General features: G+C 42.9%; 1 protein-coding gene across 5 annotated transcripts in view; it reads right to left on the bottom strand.

The window, feature by feature from the left end:
* LOC103268987 (receptor-type tyrosine-protein phosphatase T) overlaps nucleotides 1–15,533 on the bottom strand; it is a 197,405-nt gene that overhangs the window by 38,589 nt on the left and 143,283 nt on the right. For all 5 annotated transcript variants that reach the window (XM_008066570.2, XM_008066573.2, XM_021716841.1 and 2 more), the window contains 2 exons: nucleotides 9,986–10,062; nucleotides 1,142–1,178 (listed from right to left, as the gene is read on the bottom strand). In XM_008066570.2, coding sequence (XP_008064761.1) covers nucleotides 1,142–1,178; nucleotides 9,986–10,062 — 114 coding nt within the window. The remainder of the gene's footprint in view (nucleotides 1–1,141; nucleotides 1,179–9,985; nucleotides 10,063–15,533) is intronic.

Here is a 15,533-nt window from a genome sequence, read left to right as displayed (position 1 = left end):
TTATCTGGATTATATTACAGTTTAAGGGAGCTTTCAAAAACTGGGCTCCAGAACCTTAATGGGAGACAGGAAGGCAATTGGAGTGGGAAGGGGAGAGAGATGCTGGGCGCCAGATGTGGAGAACAAAAGCAGGAGATGCCCGATTTTGAGCTTGACAAATGCTGGAAACATTCCTCTAGAGCCCAAACAGAAAGGAAGGAAAATTAAAGACAAGGAGTGGAAAATAGGATCTGACAGTCCAAAGCAATTTCTTTTGAAATTATTCTCTCAATGTCCTGGGCCTTCATAATTTTTCAAATTATGAAAGTAATATGTGTGTTTGATATAAAAGTTTGAATACCATTTTTCTTTATTTATAAGTATGTATTTATTGCAATAAGCATCGTATCATATGCATTTTCTGATGCCCTTAAAAATTCTTACCAATATGATATTTTTTATAGCTGCAAAGTTTTCTATAATAGGAAAATATCACGCTTTATTTAACCAATCTACCAATTGTTGGGCATTTAATATTTTTAACTTTTTTTTCCTGTTATAGATAACACTGTGTAGAATGTTTTTATATACATCATTGTCCACATATATACTCATCTGCAGGACTTTTTTCCCCAGAAGAATTTGAAAGACATGATCATTTTTAAGCCTTCTGAGGACCCACTGCAGAGTTACTTTCTAGGGCAGCTGACTACATCTCTCCTACAGGCACATTCCCATTGAGTAGACAAGGCACAATCAGCTCCTGCTCTGCTTGGAAGATGTTGAAAGCACTGCCTGAGGCTGATACCTTTCATCTGCCCTGCCTGGACCCCTCCCTCCTGACATTTCCTAGCGATAGCTCCATCCTTTCACTCGTGTCTCTCCCTCCTAGAGCTGAATGTGTCATCTCTTTCCTTCCCAGAAACAAACAATCTCAAGGACCTCTGGAGACTCTCCAGCCCTACTCCTCTGTGGCTTCTTTGCTGGTGGAAGCTCTTTCCTCTCCTCCAGAGAAGGACCAGGGCCCTTTAGTAGAGAAGGAGTGTTCGGGTAACAGATACAGGAGGAGAAGACAGGAAGGCTTAATGCTATTTCCCAGAGAGTCCTCTTCCCTGGCACCCTTGAAGTCTCTCTGAGGCACTAGATGGAGGAGGGCACTTACCTTGAGTTGCAATGTAGTGCCGAGGTCGATGATATCCCTGGATAACAGGAGAAAAGCACAGTGAAAGGTCTCCAGTCAAAGCTTGTAGACAGCACAACATTAATAAATGTCCTCTCCAAGCTTTGGTTTCCTCATAGACAAAACAGGAATAGCATTAGCCATTTCCCAGAGATGTGGCAAAGATTAAATAAGATAATGCATGTAAAGTCACTAAATGTGAACTATTTTTATAGTTACTAGTGAGGTGCCTACATAGGTCTGCCTTGAGCCGGTGGCAATAAGAGCAAATTGGGTTGGTATTACTTATGCTCATGCACCCAAAAAGTGGTAGAGAAGGAATTTTCAGATTTATGGGGGCATCAACCACTAAAGAGTCTATTCTAGCCATGATTATATGAAGAACACTATAAATGTCCCTGTGGGATATCCACAGATAAAAACAGAAGAAAACAGTTCTATTATTGGCTCCTTGCAATAGTAACAATTAGAAAAAGAAAATTGAGAAGAATGCCATATTGCATCCCTATGCCAATAATGTCTGGGCTTTGAATTTCCAGGTATGAGAAAACCTTGTGGAGGTGTGACCTGGGAGACCCATAAAGCTTCCTGAAGAATGAAAGGCCAATCTCTGATTTTCCTATCGTTCCAGAGTGCTCAGGCAGACCCTCTGTACTCTGTTGTGGGATTACCAGAGTAATCCCCATAACCCTAACCATCGGGGAAGAGGTTGAAGGTGACCCTCTCTTTTGCCTGAGTGTGGCATATGTGGAGGGTTCTCTTTCTTGTTAGAGAGGTAGTATGTCATATTGAGTAGAAGTTTAAGTTTTGGAGACAGACAGATCTGCATTTAGAGCAGAACATTGAGTGTGATTAGTATTTATTAAGTGAATCTACGAGTCTATGACTGCATGGATAAATATATTTAGCAAAAACACAGATGCCAATTATGAGGCCTATGGATGGAGAGGTTATAGACAGTCCTGAAATCCATTTAATCTTTATGGTTAGCCATCTCTGGCGAAAATAAGTCCTAAAGTTTGATAAACACCTATTTTGTCATAAAGGTTGGCTAGTCTTTCTGTCCTGTTGAGGTGGATGAACTGCCTGAAGGCCTCTTTCTTCAGGAAATAGCCAGAATTGCCATCTTTGTGGTTTATGGTGCCACAGATGTGATATCACTAAAGTTCTGGACCCACTTGCTGATTCACAGACTAGGTTCTGAGTCCCCTGTTCATTTTTCTACCTTTGTCTTTCTCTTGCTAAATAACTATTTTGTAGGTACCTTCCAATTGCTGGGCATGCTTTAGAGCTGGCTGTTGGCACCAACCCAAGGCTAATGTCATGACTGGAACTGTTTGATTAAATACAGAGCAGTAAACTCTTTGCTTGAGTGATCCTATCTACTTAGTGAGGTTGTCAGCTTCTTAAGGACAAACATGGCTTACTAAGTTTAAAAAAAAATTCCCACTGAGCCTAGCAAGCACAGTGTGAAACTCAGAGCCAATGCCCAATAAACAAGATATTGACAGACCAACTAGACAGGCAATATTGCATGGTGCTAATGTGTACCATGGACTCTGGAACCTAGTTTCTTGGGTTTGAATCCTGGCTCTGTCCCTTATAGGCTGTGTGGTCTGGGGCAAGTCACTTAACCTTTTTGTGCCTCGGTATTTTATTTTTTCTATAAAATGGAGATAATAGTATTTATATCATAGTGTTGCTGTTCAGATAAATGAGTTAATATATAACATTTACTATGTACCAGACACTATTTTAAGATTTAACATTTATGCCTTTGATAATATTATTATTTCACTGTTTATTTGGCCAGTATTTATTGACCACCTACCATGACTAAAAGTCTGAGCAGGCCACTTGGGGGATACTGGGATGACAAGTTCTCCCTTCTGGTGGTGACAAAACTGAGCCCTTCTCTAGAAACAATAGAGGTAGAAGACCTGTACATTCCTCCAAGTCAAAATGGACAGGGTTGTCCAGGCTAACAGAAATAATTAAACTCAAAAGTTTTCTTGAGTAGGTGTGGAACAGAAAACAGTCCCCTAGAACCTGGAAAGATATAGTTTCTCAAGTTTACTCTCTCCTGCCATCCCATCCCTCATTCTCACAGCCTTCGTCCTCCCTGGACTAGCCTCCCTGCCTCCAGTCTTCCCCTGCAGCTTCACTGCTTCCTGCCCCCATGAGTTTCCCCAGAGTATGTTATAACAAGGAGTATATTATTTCTCTGCTTATAAGCCTGCAGTGGCTCCCCATTACCTGGGGGGTAATGTTCAAATGCCTTAGTTTGAGACCAGTCATCTGTCTTCATCCTCATCTCCAGTCTCAATTCCAGCTGTCCTTCTTCATCTGCTCCCACAACCTCATGCACCCTCACCACATGGTGAGCTTCCAGTCCCACCACATCACTCTTCAAATGGGATCTCCTCTGGAATGCAGAGCTCATTCCTTTCTTCTGCAGGGCTTTGCAGATGACCAATGAATACAATCACTTGAGCTGTAATAAGTTTGTTTTTATATTTTTCTCCCTCTGGGCCACGGGTCATGTCACCAAGAGTGGGGCGCAATTTTCAGCAAAGGCCAGTTGGTGAAATACATGCAAGGATATGTTTTTGAGGTAAAATTGGGGAACCCCCTTAATGTCTAGGTTGGAACCCAAAAGACCTGGAGGAAACTATGATTTGGAGGATTCGAATGTGCTTGAAATTCAACAAGATGAAATTCTGAGCAGGAAATCTACAGTTTATTTGTGGGGTTAGATGGCTTGGGCTCCCTATTTTGTGCATTTGTTTGTTTGCTTAGCTGTTCACTATCAATCAACAGGTATGAATTGGGCACCGTCTACCATGTGTAAGGCATGGGGGATATAAAAATGGGATCAGATGGATGTGATCTCTGCTTCTGCACAGCTTACAGACATGAACAGACTGGTGTAAGGGCTGCCAAGGGTAAATGTGGGGCTCTATGGAGCATCCATGAGAATTTGTCTTAACCAAGGAAGCCAGAGAAGTGTTTGCTGAGGAAGTGGAGGTTCAGTTGAATTCTTAATTAAAGCCAAGTTGGGGCATCTCAACACCCTCATCATTCCCATTTCATTACCTCATCATGATTCCATTTTCCTACCCTTCTCTCATTGCCCACTACCTTACTGCTCTTCCTTAGAAACAGTGCTCCTGTGTCCATCCAAGGCCTTAGCACTAGCCATTCCCTAAGCTGCATCTGTTCCCGGAAACTTGAGTGGCTTGCTCTCTCACTCCATCTAGGCTTCTGCTCAGTTGCCAATCACTACTACAGAGAGCTCTTCTCTCACCACCCGGTCAGCTTCTTTCCACTGACTCTGGTTTACCTTTCTTTAGAGCACTTATCACCAATTAGCATTCCATTCTGTATTGATTTACACACTTATTGTCCATCTCCACTGTGGTATGGCTGTATTCAGCCATCAGCCTTGATAACTACGTATGAATGAATGCATGTCTACTGCATGCCTGTCACCGAGCTGCATCTGAGTAAAGAGGCCCTCCCTGGCTTCCAAAAAGCCACACAGTCCCCAAAGAGAAAACATTCTAACCACAAGACTCCACAGCAAAGGAGATAAAAGGAAATGTACTGCTCAATTGGGGCTTCTCTGGGGATTCACCAAGAGCTGGTGCAGAAAACTTCCTAACCTTAAAAGAACTTTGAGTTCATTTAAGTCCCACCTACACAGCACGCAGATCGACTGCAAACCAGCACTGGGCCTGCCTTCATCTGTCTGTGAGCAATGGGAAAGAGGTTTGCATCCAAAATGCATTTATCTCACTCTGCACTCATGCATCTGTTACTTACTGGGGACCCAGATACGATATTTATTTCCAGGCTGGTAATTTATAACAGATTTAAGTGGCCAATACATATTCGGGTGTACAAACAAACCCGCCAGCAGGATGGTTCAGACGGTAGCAGACCACGGGCCTCTGGAGGCAGAGACAAGGCTGGCCTCATCCGGCTCATTATCTGAATGGAGATATTTTAATGAATCGTCAAGATCCAATTGTGGAGAAATGATTCTAGCGTGGGCAATTAGCTCTTTGAAGAGCCAGAGAGGATTCTGGCTGGGGTGGAGACCGGGACAAAGGAGTGAGGACTTTAGTTAGCTGTCTAAAGTGTCATCTTGCCAGGAATCCCTATAAAGACCCAAGGAATTTTTATTTTTCTGGAGCATATAGTAGGTACACAATTAATGGAATGCCTCCATTCTTTACCGTATAGTGGTAACAGTGTAAGGAGGTGTTTGCGGTTGGTATCTTCTCTTTGTCCCTCCATTTCCCCACTCTTCCCTTCTATATTCTGCTTTGTGTCATGGAAGGCCAACCTATATGGACCACCGTGTGGGCTCCCATGTCCTCCTGCTTCTAGTTGGGCTTGGTCAATGGGGAGCAAAAGCAGGAGCTCACAGACCAGGAAAAGGTTGGGGTATATGTTCCTCTGGGTTTCTTCCTGCCAGGTCACCCAGGCTTGGCCTTGTCTCTCTATCCAGGGCTTCAGTTCCTGAAGGACAGTCCCCTCTGGCAGCAACTCTTTCCCCTTGTCTGGGTCTAATGCTGGTAAGAGCCCCCTACTGTTTCTAGCCCAGAGATACTCCACCCTACCTTGATGGTTTCTCTTAATCCTGTTTGTATAATTATTGTGCTGTCCTTGGTTACTCCCTCTAAAGAGCTTCTATTTCTTTTTAGGACCATGACAGATACTTCGTGTCAGTTATCACATATTTATGGGATGGCATTATTTCTAATTTTACAGATATCAGGATAAATTAGTAATTTACCCAAGATCAAAGAGCTAGCAACCAGAAAGGCCTGAATTCAACAGACCCAAGAAGGACCAAATTCATGACTTCAGTCTCATTAGCCCTTGAGTCTAACCACTGAGGTTCAGCCCAGAGTCTGACATCCTATTATAAGACAACATGTAACAGGGGCTGTTTGGCCTGTCTGCATAATCTACTTACAGAGAAAGGGGAGAGGTTGTAGTATGTCCCAGGTGGGCAGAGAATTGGGGTTTAGTTGTGTGACCCTGAACAATGCTCTTAATCTAGATCCCTGGCTTCCTATATTTAAATGCTTGCAAAATGCCATGTAATTATGGAACATGAAAGAAATGGGAGGTATTATTAGCATTATAGAGATTCACTTGCATTTAAGGCAATTTCATTTGTTGCCTTACAAAATACCAACTTGTGTCTTGGCTCTGACTACAGTTAGATGTTCATTCAACTTTGAATTGAGTACCTATCTAGGAAAGTGACTTTGACTAGGGCTGCTAGTCAGATGATGAATACTAGATACAGCAACTTGCATACAAGACCCAGTATGAGCTGTGGTCCTTGGGGTCACATCCACCCAAAGACAAGATTGAAGAGAAATGGAAGGCATCAATTCAACCTGCATCAACATGTGCTGACTGAGTCCTCACTATGTGTTGGCTACAAGGTGTTATCTGGGAGTGAGTGGGGAGGAGCAGGAAAAACAGGGACTGGGAGTCATTCAAGTGGTTCTCATCTTGGTTCTGGCACTGACATGCTATATGGCCTGGGGCATGCTTTGCAATCTTTTTAAATCTCAGCCTCTCCATTTGGGGAATGAGAGTGATAACACCCACCTTGTAGGGTTATTAAGAAGAAGGCTTGATAAACTAAGCCACTTAAGCCACCCATCACAGGGCACAAGAGTGACTCATTAAGAGATTATGACTTACTGTCATAATTAAAAGCAGCAGGGTATAGTGGGAAAGGCACTGCTGATTCAAACTCTTGTTCCCTCTTCACCCATCTCCCAGCAGTATAATCCTGGACAAGCCACATAACCTTAAGAGACTCAGCTTGCTCATCAGAAAATGAGTAGTAACGTCTGTCACTTTGTGAGGCTGTAGTACTAGCTAAGTTGATGTTGGTACCCAAAAGTTGAACATTAAATCTTAGGTAACCATAAACCCTCCTTGTCTGGCTGGCTCTAAGTCAACCTCCAAGGCAGGACTGAGATGTCACCTCTTTCAGGAAGCCTTCACTGGCTACCTCTCTTCCCCCACATTGAGGCTTTGATTTCCTTCATGGTCCCATAACCTCTGCTTTGTGAGGATCACCTTTCTTATCTTACTCCCTCACCAGACTTAGCTCCCTTTAGGTCAGAGGCCTAATCTTAAGGGCCAGTATTTTCAGTGCACAGTGAGGGTCTGCTCTGTTTTTGTGAAATGAATACTTGCATGAGAAAAAGACTGCCAGCATGATGGGTGAATATTCCGAGTGCCACGTCTTGGGCTAGAGACAAGTTATTTACAACTGGTATCTCCTATAAACTCTCCTGGAAGGACCACGGTGGCAGAGACTGTCTGTCTTTACCTCCACTAAAGCTCCAGTCCCAGTTCTTGGCCACATAGTAGGCCCTTTGTTAGTCAGCGTTCAGGAAGGGAAATAAAAACCATGCAGGAGTTTCAGACAGAGGGAATTTAGTATGGGGAGTTGATTACACAGGTGATGAAGGAGATGAGATGACAAACAGCAATCAGTGGGGGCAATCCAGAGATCAGGGACTGCAGGTGGCTGTGACTATCCTCAGAACCAGTGGGATAATGGGAGACAGAGAAATGATCAGAGCTCAGGAACCAGGGCTGCCTGGCAGGAGCTGGAGCAATGGTAGGCCTGCAAAAGGGAAGTTGGAGCCTCAGATCAGACACAGCCACAGCTAGAGCTGCCACCCAAGGAAGGGAGCAAGAAGGAGAGTATACTGGCTTCTGCCTTCCCATTATCCTCTGTTCCCTCATCAGTGCCTCCCAGTGAAGAAGCATCTTTCTTTTTCCCTGTGTGCATGCTCACAGACACACACACACACACACACACACACACACACACACACACACACACACACAATCACATCTGCAATGCAAAGCAGAGTGAGGAAGGACAAACAATAGATATGAGGACAAACAAGCAAATGACCAATAAAAGGCTCAATAAATATTTGTTGAATTAATAACTCATCTGACTCAGCCTAGATTATGAGGGAATTCACAAAGCATGTCTTTACACTTTATAGCTTGCCTATAAATACACTTGGGAGTCTGGGGGACCAACAAGAATCTCTGAGCCATTCTTCAAGGCCCTTAGGCTCCTTGCTGAGGTTCTGAGAAGTGTGGTATGAATCAGTCAGATTGGGAGTCCATCTAGCCCCAGCAGCCATGCCCTAGCTTTGCAAACTCTCTCACTTCCATGCATACCCTTCTTGGCTCCTGTTTGAGTTTAATCCCTCCCTCAGTAGTCTTTGAAATAGTGAAACAGCTTCTTTCTTAATTGGTTGTCTTAATTCCAGCATCTTCTCCCATTGATCTATCGTATATACCCTTAGTAGCGATAAATCATCCCAAGGCTCAGCTCTGACTCAACACTTTTACTAACTTCCTCTTACCTATGAGATAAAGTCCCTTTTCCTACATCTGACCATCTGCACCAGCAGTCTCCAACCTTTTTGGCATCAGGGACCAGTTTTGTGGAAGACAATTTTTCCACAGACTGGGAGAAAGGAGGCATGAGATGGTTTGGGGTTAATTCAAGCTCATTACATCTATTGTATACTTTATTTCTAGATCTCTTGCGTGTGCAGTTCACAATAGGCTTTACACTCCTAAGAGAACCTAATACTGCTGATGATCTGACAGAAGGTGGAGCTCAGGCAGTAATGTGAGCAATGGAGAGCAACTGTAAATATGGATGAAGCTTCATTTGCTTGCCCACCATTCATCTCCTGCTGTGTGACCCAGTTACTAATAGACAATGAACCAGTACTAGTCTGTGGCTTGAGGGTTGGGGACCCCTGATCTAAACCATCTGTGATCTAGCCCAACTTTGTCTCCCACTCTTCCTCTTACAGAGTCTCTCCTTCCTTCAAATGGAGCTACAACATATTTCCTTTCCAGTTGCTACGTCTTGGTTTGTGCTATAATCTCTAACCAGTGGCCCATCTTCCCTCTCTTTGATTTTAAATTCTACCTGTGTGTGAAGCTTTTGTTCACATCACATTTTGCATTCCTGATGGAAGAAGTGATATATATATATATATCTGAGTTGGAGTATCACTCTGTCACCCAGACTGGAGTGCAGTGGCTGCTCCTGGCCACTGCAGCCTTAACCTGCTGGGCTCCGGCAATCCTTCTGCCTCAGCCTTCCAAGTACCTGGAACTGTAGGCGCGTGCTACCACGCCCGGTTAATTTTTGATTTATTGTAGAGATGAGGTCTCGCTTGCCCAGGTGGGTCTCAAATCCGCGGGGTCAGGCAATCCACTCACCTCAGCCTCCCAAAGTGCGGGATTACAGACTGAGCCACCGAGCATGGCTAGAAATGAAATTTTTTTCCCACCTCTGAATCCCTGCAACATTTTATCTGAACTTATGACACTTACCACTTTCTGTTTTGCCCTGGAATTACTGATGTGCCCAACTTATCTCCCTGTTAAGGTTTTAGAGATATAGACCATGGTATTTTTAGCTTTGTGATTCCCAAAGTATCTAGCATGAAGTAGGTACTTTTAAGTTTTTGTTGCATAAATGACTGTGCCTTCAAGTGAATGAATGGATCAATAGACATATGTACAAATGAATAAATGGGGTGAATGCATAAGACTGACAGTTGTCCTGGGACCTCACAGAGCAGACTACTCCTACCAGCCTGAAAGAGGATCAACTTGGGCTACAGTAGTTTCACAAATCATAGAGGATCCAGAATATTCTGGATGTGTTCTGGAAAGGCCACCTTCTGTGAGACCCAGACCCTGGTTGCCCAGTCCCATTATGACACTCACGTCAATGTAGTTGGCATTGATGTAGTCAGAGTGTGGGTCTCCATCCAGCACCAGCAGCCTCACCCGGGAATGGTCATCTGCAGAGAGAGCAGAAGTTAAGGAGATGGTTGATAAAGGCCTTAGGGTAAGGAGGCAGCAATGTCCTCCTTTAGACCTACAATGTATTAGTGACTGCATATCATACACAGGCTACTCTCTTATTTAACCCTCAGCGCCACCCTTATTATTTCCATTTACAGTTGAGGAAGCAGAGGCTCAGGAGGTAAGTTCTTCCTCTCTTTTTTCTATCTTCCCTTCTTATTTTGTTATTACCTAACTAAGTCACCTGCTTCAAGTCTTAGTGATTTCATTACTAAAATGGGGATGGAAATACGTGCTTCGTAGGACAATGTAAGAGAGATCATATAAAAGTACTCAGGACATGACAGTGTTGAATCTGAATTAATATACTCCATTTTCATGCTTGCTTAAAAATGGCAAATTTAGCTGGGCTCGGTGGCTCAGTCTGTAATCCCGCACTTTGGGAGGCTGAGGTGAGTGGATTGCCTGAGCCCACAGGTTTGAGACATGCCTGGGTAACTTGGTGAGACCTCATCTCTACAATAAATCAAAAAATTAGCCGGGCATGGTAGCGCGCGCCTGTAGTTCCAGCTACTTGGAAGGCTGAGGCAGAAGGATCGCCAGAGCCTAGCAGGTTGAGGCTGCGGTGGCTGGGAGTGGCCACTGCACTCCAGTCTGAGCGACAGAGTGAGACTCCAACTCAAAAAAAAAAAAAAAAAAAGGCAAGTTTACCTATTTTCCACAGGTGCACAAATTGCTTTTCTTTTGCACCTGAGAGTGTTGTTGCAAATAGATTGTCAGCTATATACTGTTATCAATACTATCATTAAAGTAAGGCTGGCTAAATCATTATAAAAGAGGTCATCAATAACTAAAAATTATGTTACAGAGGATACCTTTTCAAATGCAATCCAGACATAAAAAGATTTGCAGGCTTTAGTTGATAGCACACGTATTTCAAATAACACCAGATAAAAACCATGAAAAGAAAACTAGTACAACTCTGATATGCTAATAGACACACAGGTCTGAGTGGGAGGAGGGGTTTTAGTTTGCTATCCAGGTCACTGTGCACATATCATGTTGTAGTCACTGCATCCACTGGCCGATCCACCTTACTCTAGGATGAGGATGAGTTTCCCGGCAAGTGGGCTGGAGCACTCTGGACATGTCCAAAGCTTTCCCCAGGATCAAGGAGTCAGGTCAGCTTATCCTGCTAGACTTATACAGCATTCTTCAGTTTACAAAGCACATATACTGCAACTAGCTGAAACCCCCTTAAGAACAGGACATTATCTGTCATATTCTCTTTGCCATCCCCTGCAGCTCTAAAAGGCCTGGCATATGGCAGGTACTCAATAAGTACCTGGCAAATGTGTAAATGGATGATCCCATTGGGTTCTCACAATGACCCTGTGAGAGCAGCAGGATGGATTCTGTTAGGCGTTGTTACAAATGAGGAAACTGAGGCTTACAAAGATAGTCTGGCCACATGGCCAGTGAATAGTGGAGCCTGGAAGATTGGAGTTCTGTTAACTCTGAGTTCATACACTCCTGCAAAGGGCGTCTAAGTAGTATATTAGAAACCACTACAAGAATACCAAGCAGAAGAAATTAATGACAGAGAAGTGGTTGCCTGGGTGACAAAAGAATTGAGAAGACAGACAGAAGAGAGTAAAGTAACTCTGAAATATGCAACAAGGAGACACTACCTGCCCTATGACTGAAAGGACACAGGGAGGTGGTGGAGTTACCAGAGCTCAGAAGCTAGGGCCATCTGCTGGAAACTGAAGCCACGGTAGGCCTCTCAGGTGGGAGATGGAGACCAGGAGGAGCTTCCCTTGCTGCTAAGACAACTCTAGCTGGGATAGAACAGGAAAATATCCTGGCTTTTCTCTTTCTCCTTCTCTCTATCCAGTCTTCCACCAGTGCATGCCATCACCCAAACCCAGCCAGAAAACAGCTGGCAAAATAACTTGAGAAATGTAACCTATAGGGGTCAGTTTCCTGCAATACACAGTTGCATAGAAGGTGAGGAATGGGTGCAACTGAGGGCAAAAAGGCCCAGGGCTGGCACAGGATGCCACCACATAGCTATAAACTAATTAATTCAAGAATTAGTCACTGAATATCTGCCATGTGGCAGGCACTGTGCCAGACTGTGAGTTATATTAAATGCCATTTTCTTACTCATCTAGGGGAGGGTTTCAGTGGAAGCAGCTAGAGGAAGTAAGGGGGAGGTCTAAGTAACCCACAGTGGTGGTAGCAGAGTGGGGCGTGAGGTAGAGGAGGATTTTGAAGTTAACCTTTATTGAGTTTATGGTAGGTGTTAGAGACTTTACATACTTTATCTCACTCAAACATTTATGCCTCACAATAGCTCTATAGGTTATTATAATGGTACTAGAAGGATGTAGTATTATGAGCCTTCCCATTTCACAGATGAAGAAATCGGGGCTCAGAGGAGTTCAACAAGTTTACCAAGTTACACAGACTGTACGTGGCAGGGATATAATTTCTCTATCATGCTGATCCTGAACTCCTGCTCCATCCATACAGTGCATTGCCCAAGGTCTCAAGCCTCTCTCTGGTGCAGGTGCTACTGCTAGAGTCTGTGTAAACTGCTGGTCCCCAGCCCCTGCAGTAGTCTCCTCATATCCTGTGTTCCTAAGACAGGAGACTCCCCCATCCCGAGAGAGGGGCTTCCTGGAGCACAGCCCATCCAGCAGGCTGGGATTCAGACACAGACTGGCACCTGACACCGAGCCCCGGGGCATCAAGCCTTGTTACCAGCAGTTCCAGAAACTGTAAGCCTTAAAAAAGTGAAAATGCACATTATGTTTTCACTCAGTGGTCTCACTAATGACTTATTGATTTAAAAATCTCCATTATTTATTGAGTTATGCCTTCCCCCTGGGGTCCATAGCACAGAAAACAGAGGTTCTAATTTAAAACATTGAAAGGGAATTTTTAAAAGTACAAAATGAAATTTCAAAAGCTCAAAGCAAAAATAATCAAAACCAAAATAAACTTATTTCTTCTAGTTAAATTTTCTTAAAGATGAAAGAGGCTTCTAACCACCAGATGATGGTACTTGCCAACATCTCCTCTTCGTTCATTTATTAAGGAAACACTTACTGCACTCCTACTATGTGCCAGGCTAGTTGAAGGAATTAAGAAAGTGTTATCAAACATGATGCCTATGCTTAAGGAGTTTGCCAATTTAGTGGAGGAGACAGACTACATGCAGAAGTGGAACTTCCAAGTCCAGAAGGCAGTGGGTAGAGTGCTTTGTGCAGTGACTGTGAGTGAGGAATTAACAATGAGTAAGACTTGACCAGAGGACAATGAGGAAGAGTCTTTCCATCAGAGGGAACAGCAAGAATGAAGACAGAGATCTTGAAAAAGCAAGCACACTGGTGGAGCTGCAAGAGTCTCCTCTCCTAGGAACACAAAGTGTGAGGGGACTAACAATAGAAGGGGAGACAGAGGAAGCTGTGGGGGTTAGATTACAGAGAGTGCTCTGTGCCTGTGAAGGCATAGAGACAAGTAGCTATGCTGGGCTATGCAGGGCATTCAAATATAGTGTTTCTTTTCTGGTACCATGGAAGGGTATTTTGTTATGATACAACCAAAATTCATCCCCACATGACTAATGCATGGCTAGTAAGATACAATTTTAAGATATGATGTGAGGTGTGGAACTGTAGATCAGACTTGGGTTCAAATCTTAGCTCCATCACGTAGCAAGTTAATTGATCTTTCTTCGTTTAGGTTTCCGTAGCAAAATGTAGCCAATACTATATAGCTCTCAGAATGTAAGCAAGAGAGGATTAAACGAGAAACTATAGATGAGCAAAGTGCTAGGACAATAAGAAATGAAAAGATAAACCACAAACTGGGAGAAAATATTTGCTAAGCACATACCTGATAAAGGACTTGTAGCCAAAATATGCAAAGAATTCTTAAAACTCAGTAAGAAAACAAATAACCAAGTTTAAAAAATGGGGACAAGATCTGAACAGGTACCTCATCAAGGAAGATGTCTAAGTGGCAAATAAACATATGAAAAGATGTTCAACATCATTAGAGAATTACAAATTAAAATGAGATACTGCTATATACATATTAGAATGGCCAAAATATATATTTTTTGGAGGTTTCTTACAAAGGTCTCTTTATTGATTTGTAACAACATCTTAGGCGCTTGAAAATAGACAGCTAGCTGTGGAGTAGATGTTATGTTACCTCTTGCATCCTCTTTCATACTTGCAAAGACTGGAGGGAAGTTTTCATTTTGGACAGCCAGAACCCAATAAGCCACTCAAATTCAGCTAACAAAGCAAGCAAGTACCATTAAAAAAAAAAAAAAGATAGTTACTGACTTTTAGAAGGGCTGGCCTAATAATATGCTAAAATGATGGGACAATGTGTCACTTCGCTATTACCTTTTGGGTAGCTCAAGACACCAAGGACACATCTTAGGTGATGACTGAAATAAACTATTCCTTCTTAAATCCCAAATCAACCAGATTCCCTGCACATTTAGAACATAGAAGGTGGATTTCTTTTTTCTTCTTCTTATTTTTCTATTTTATTTTAAAGATGTGGGGTACAATTCAGGATTAGGTATACAGATGGACATCGTACAGGTAAAGTTTGGGCTTCCCATTGGTCCCCAGTTTGCCTGGTTTGAGATCAGGTACCCTTTTTGATGTTATATGCCCCCTGCCATCCCCACCCCAGCAGTATTTTGCTACTGCCAATTCTTTTCTCATAGTATTATGGTAAATGTTCAGGGTCCACTTATAAGTGAGAACATGTGGTACCCAGTTCTTTGTTTCTGTGATAGATCACTGAGTATGATAGACTCTAAATCCATCCAAGTTGATGTGAAGTCCATATGTTTGTCTTTCTTTATGGCTGAGTAATAGTCCATCATGTATATGTACCACATTTTAAGAATCTAGTTCAGTTTCAATGGGCAGCATGGTTGGTTCCATGTTTTTGCTATTGTGAATAGTGCTGCAATAAACATGAGTGTGCAGGTATCTTTTTGGTAGAACGGTTTGAGTTCCTTCAGGTATACTTCCAGTAGGGGGATTGTTGGGTCATATGGAAAGTCAATTTCTAGTTTTTTAGAAATCACCACACTGTTTTCCATAGAGGTTAAACTAGTTTGCATTCCTACCAGCAGTGTAGAAATGTTCTCTTTTCTCCGCATCCTTGCTGGGATCTGCTGTTGTTTGTTTTATTAATAATGGCCAGAATGGCCAAAATCTAAAATGCTGACAGCCTCAAATGCTGGTAAGATATGGAGCAATGAGAACCCTCATTCATTGTGTGAGAATACAAAATGGTAGCATCACTTTGGAAAGCAGTCTGGCAGTTTTTTGTTTTGTTTTACCACACTAAATATACTTTCGCCATGCTATCCAGCAATTGCATTCCTTGGTGCTAATTCAAATGAGTTGAAATCTTATGTCCA

The sequence above is a fragment of the Carlito syrichta genome, unplaced genomic scaffold (genome assembly GCF_000164805.1).
Source record: "Carlito syrichta isolate Samal-C Ts95f unplaced genomic scaffold, Tarsius_syrichta-2.0.1 Scaffold309009, whole genome shotgun sequence".
NCBI lineage: Eukaryota > Metazoa > Chordata > Mammalia > Primates > Tarsiidae > Carlito > Carlito syrichta.
Note: the sequence above shows the minus strand (reverse complement) of the source record. Positions and strands in the feature narration are given on the sequence as shown.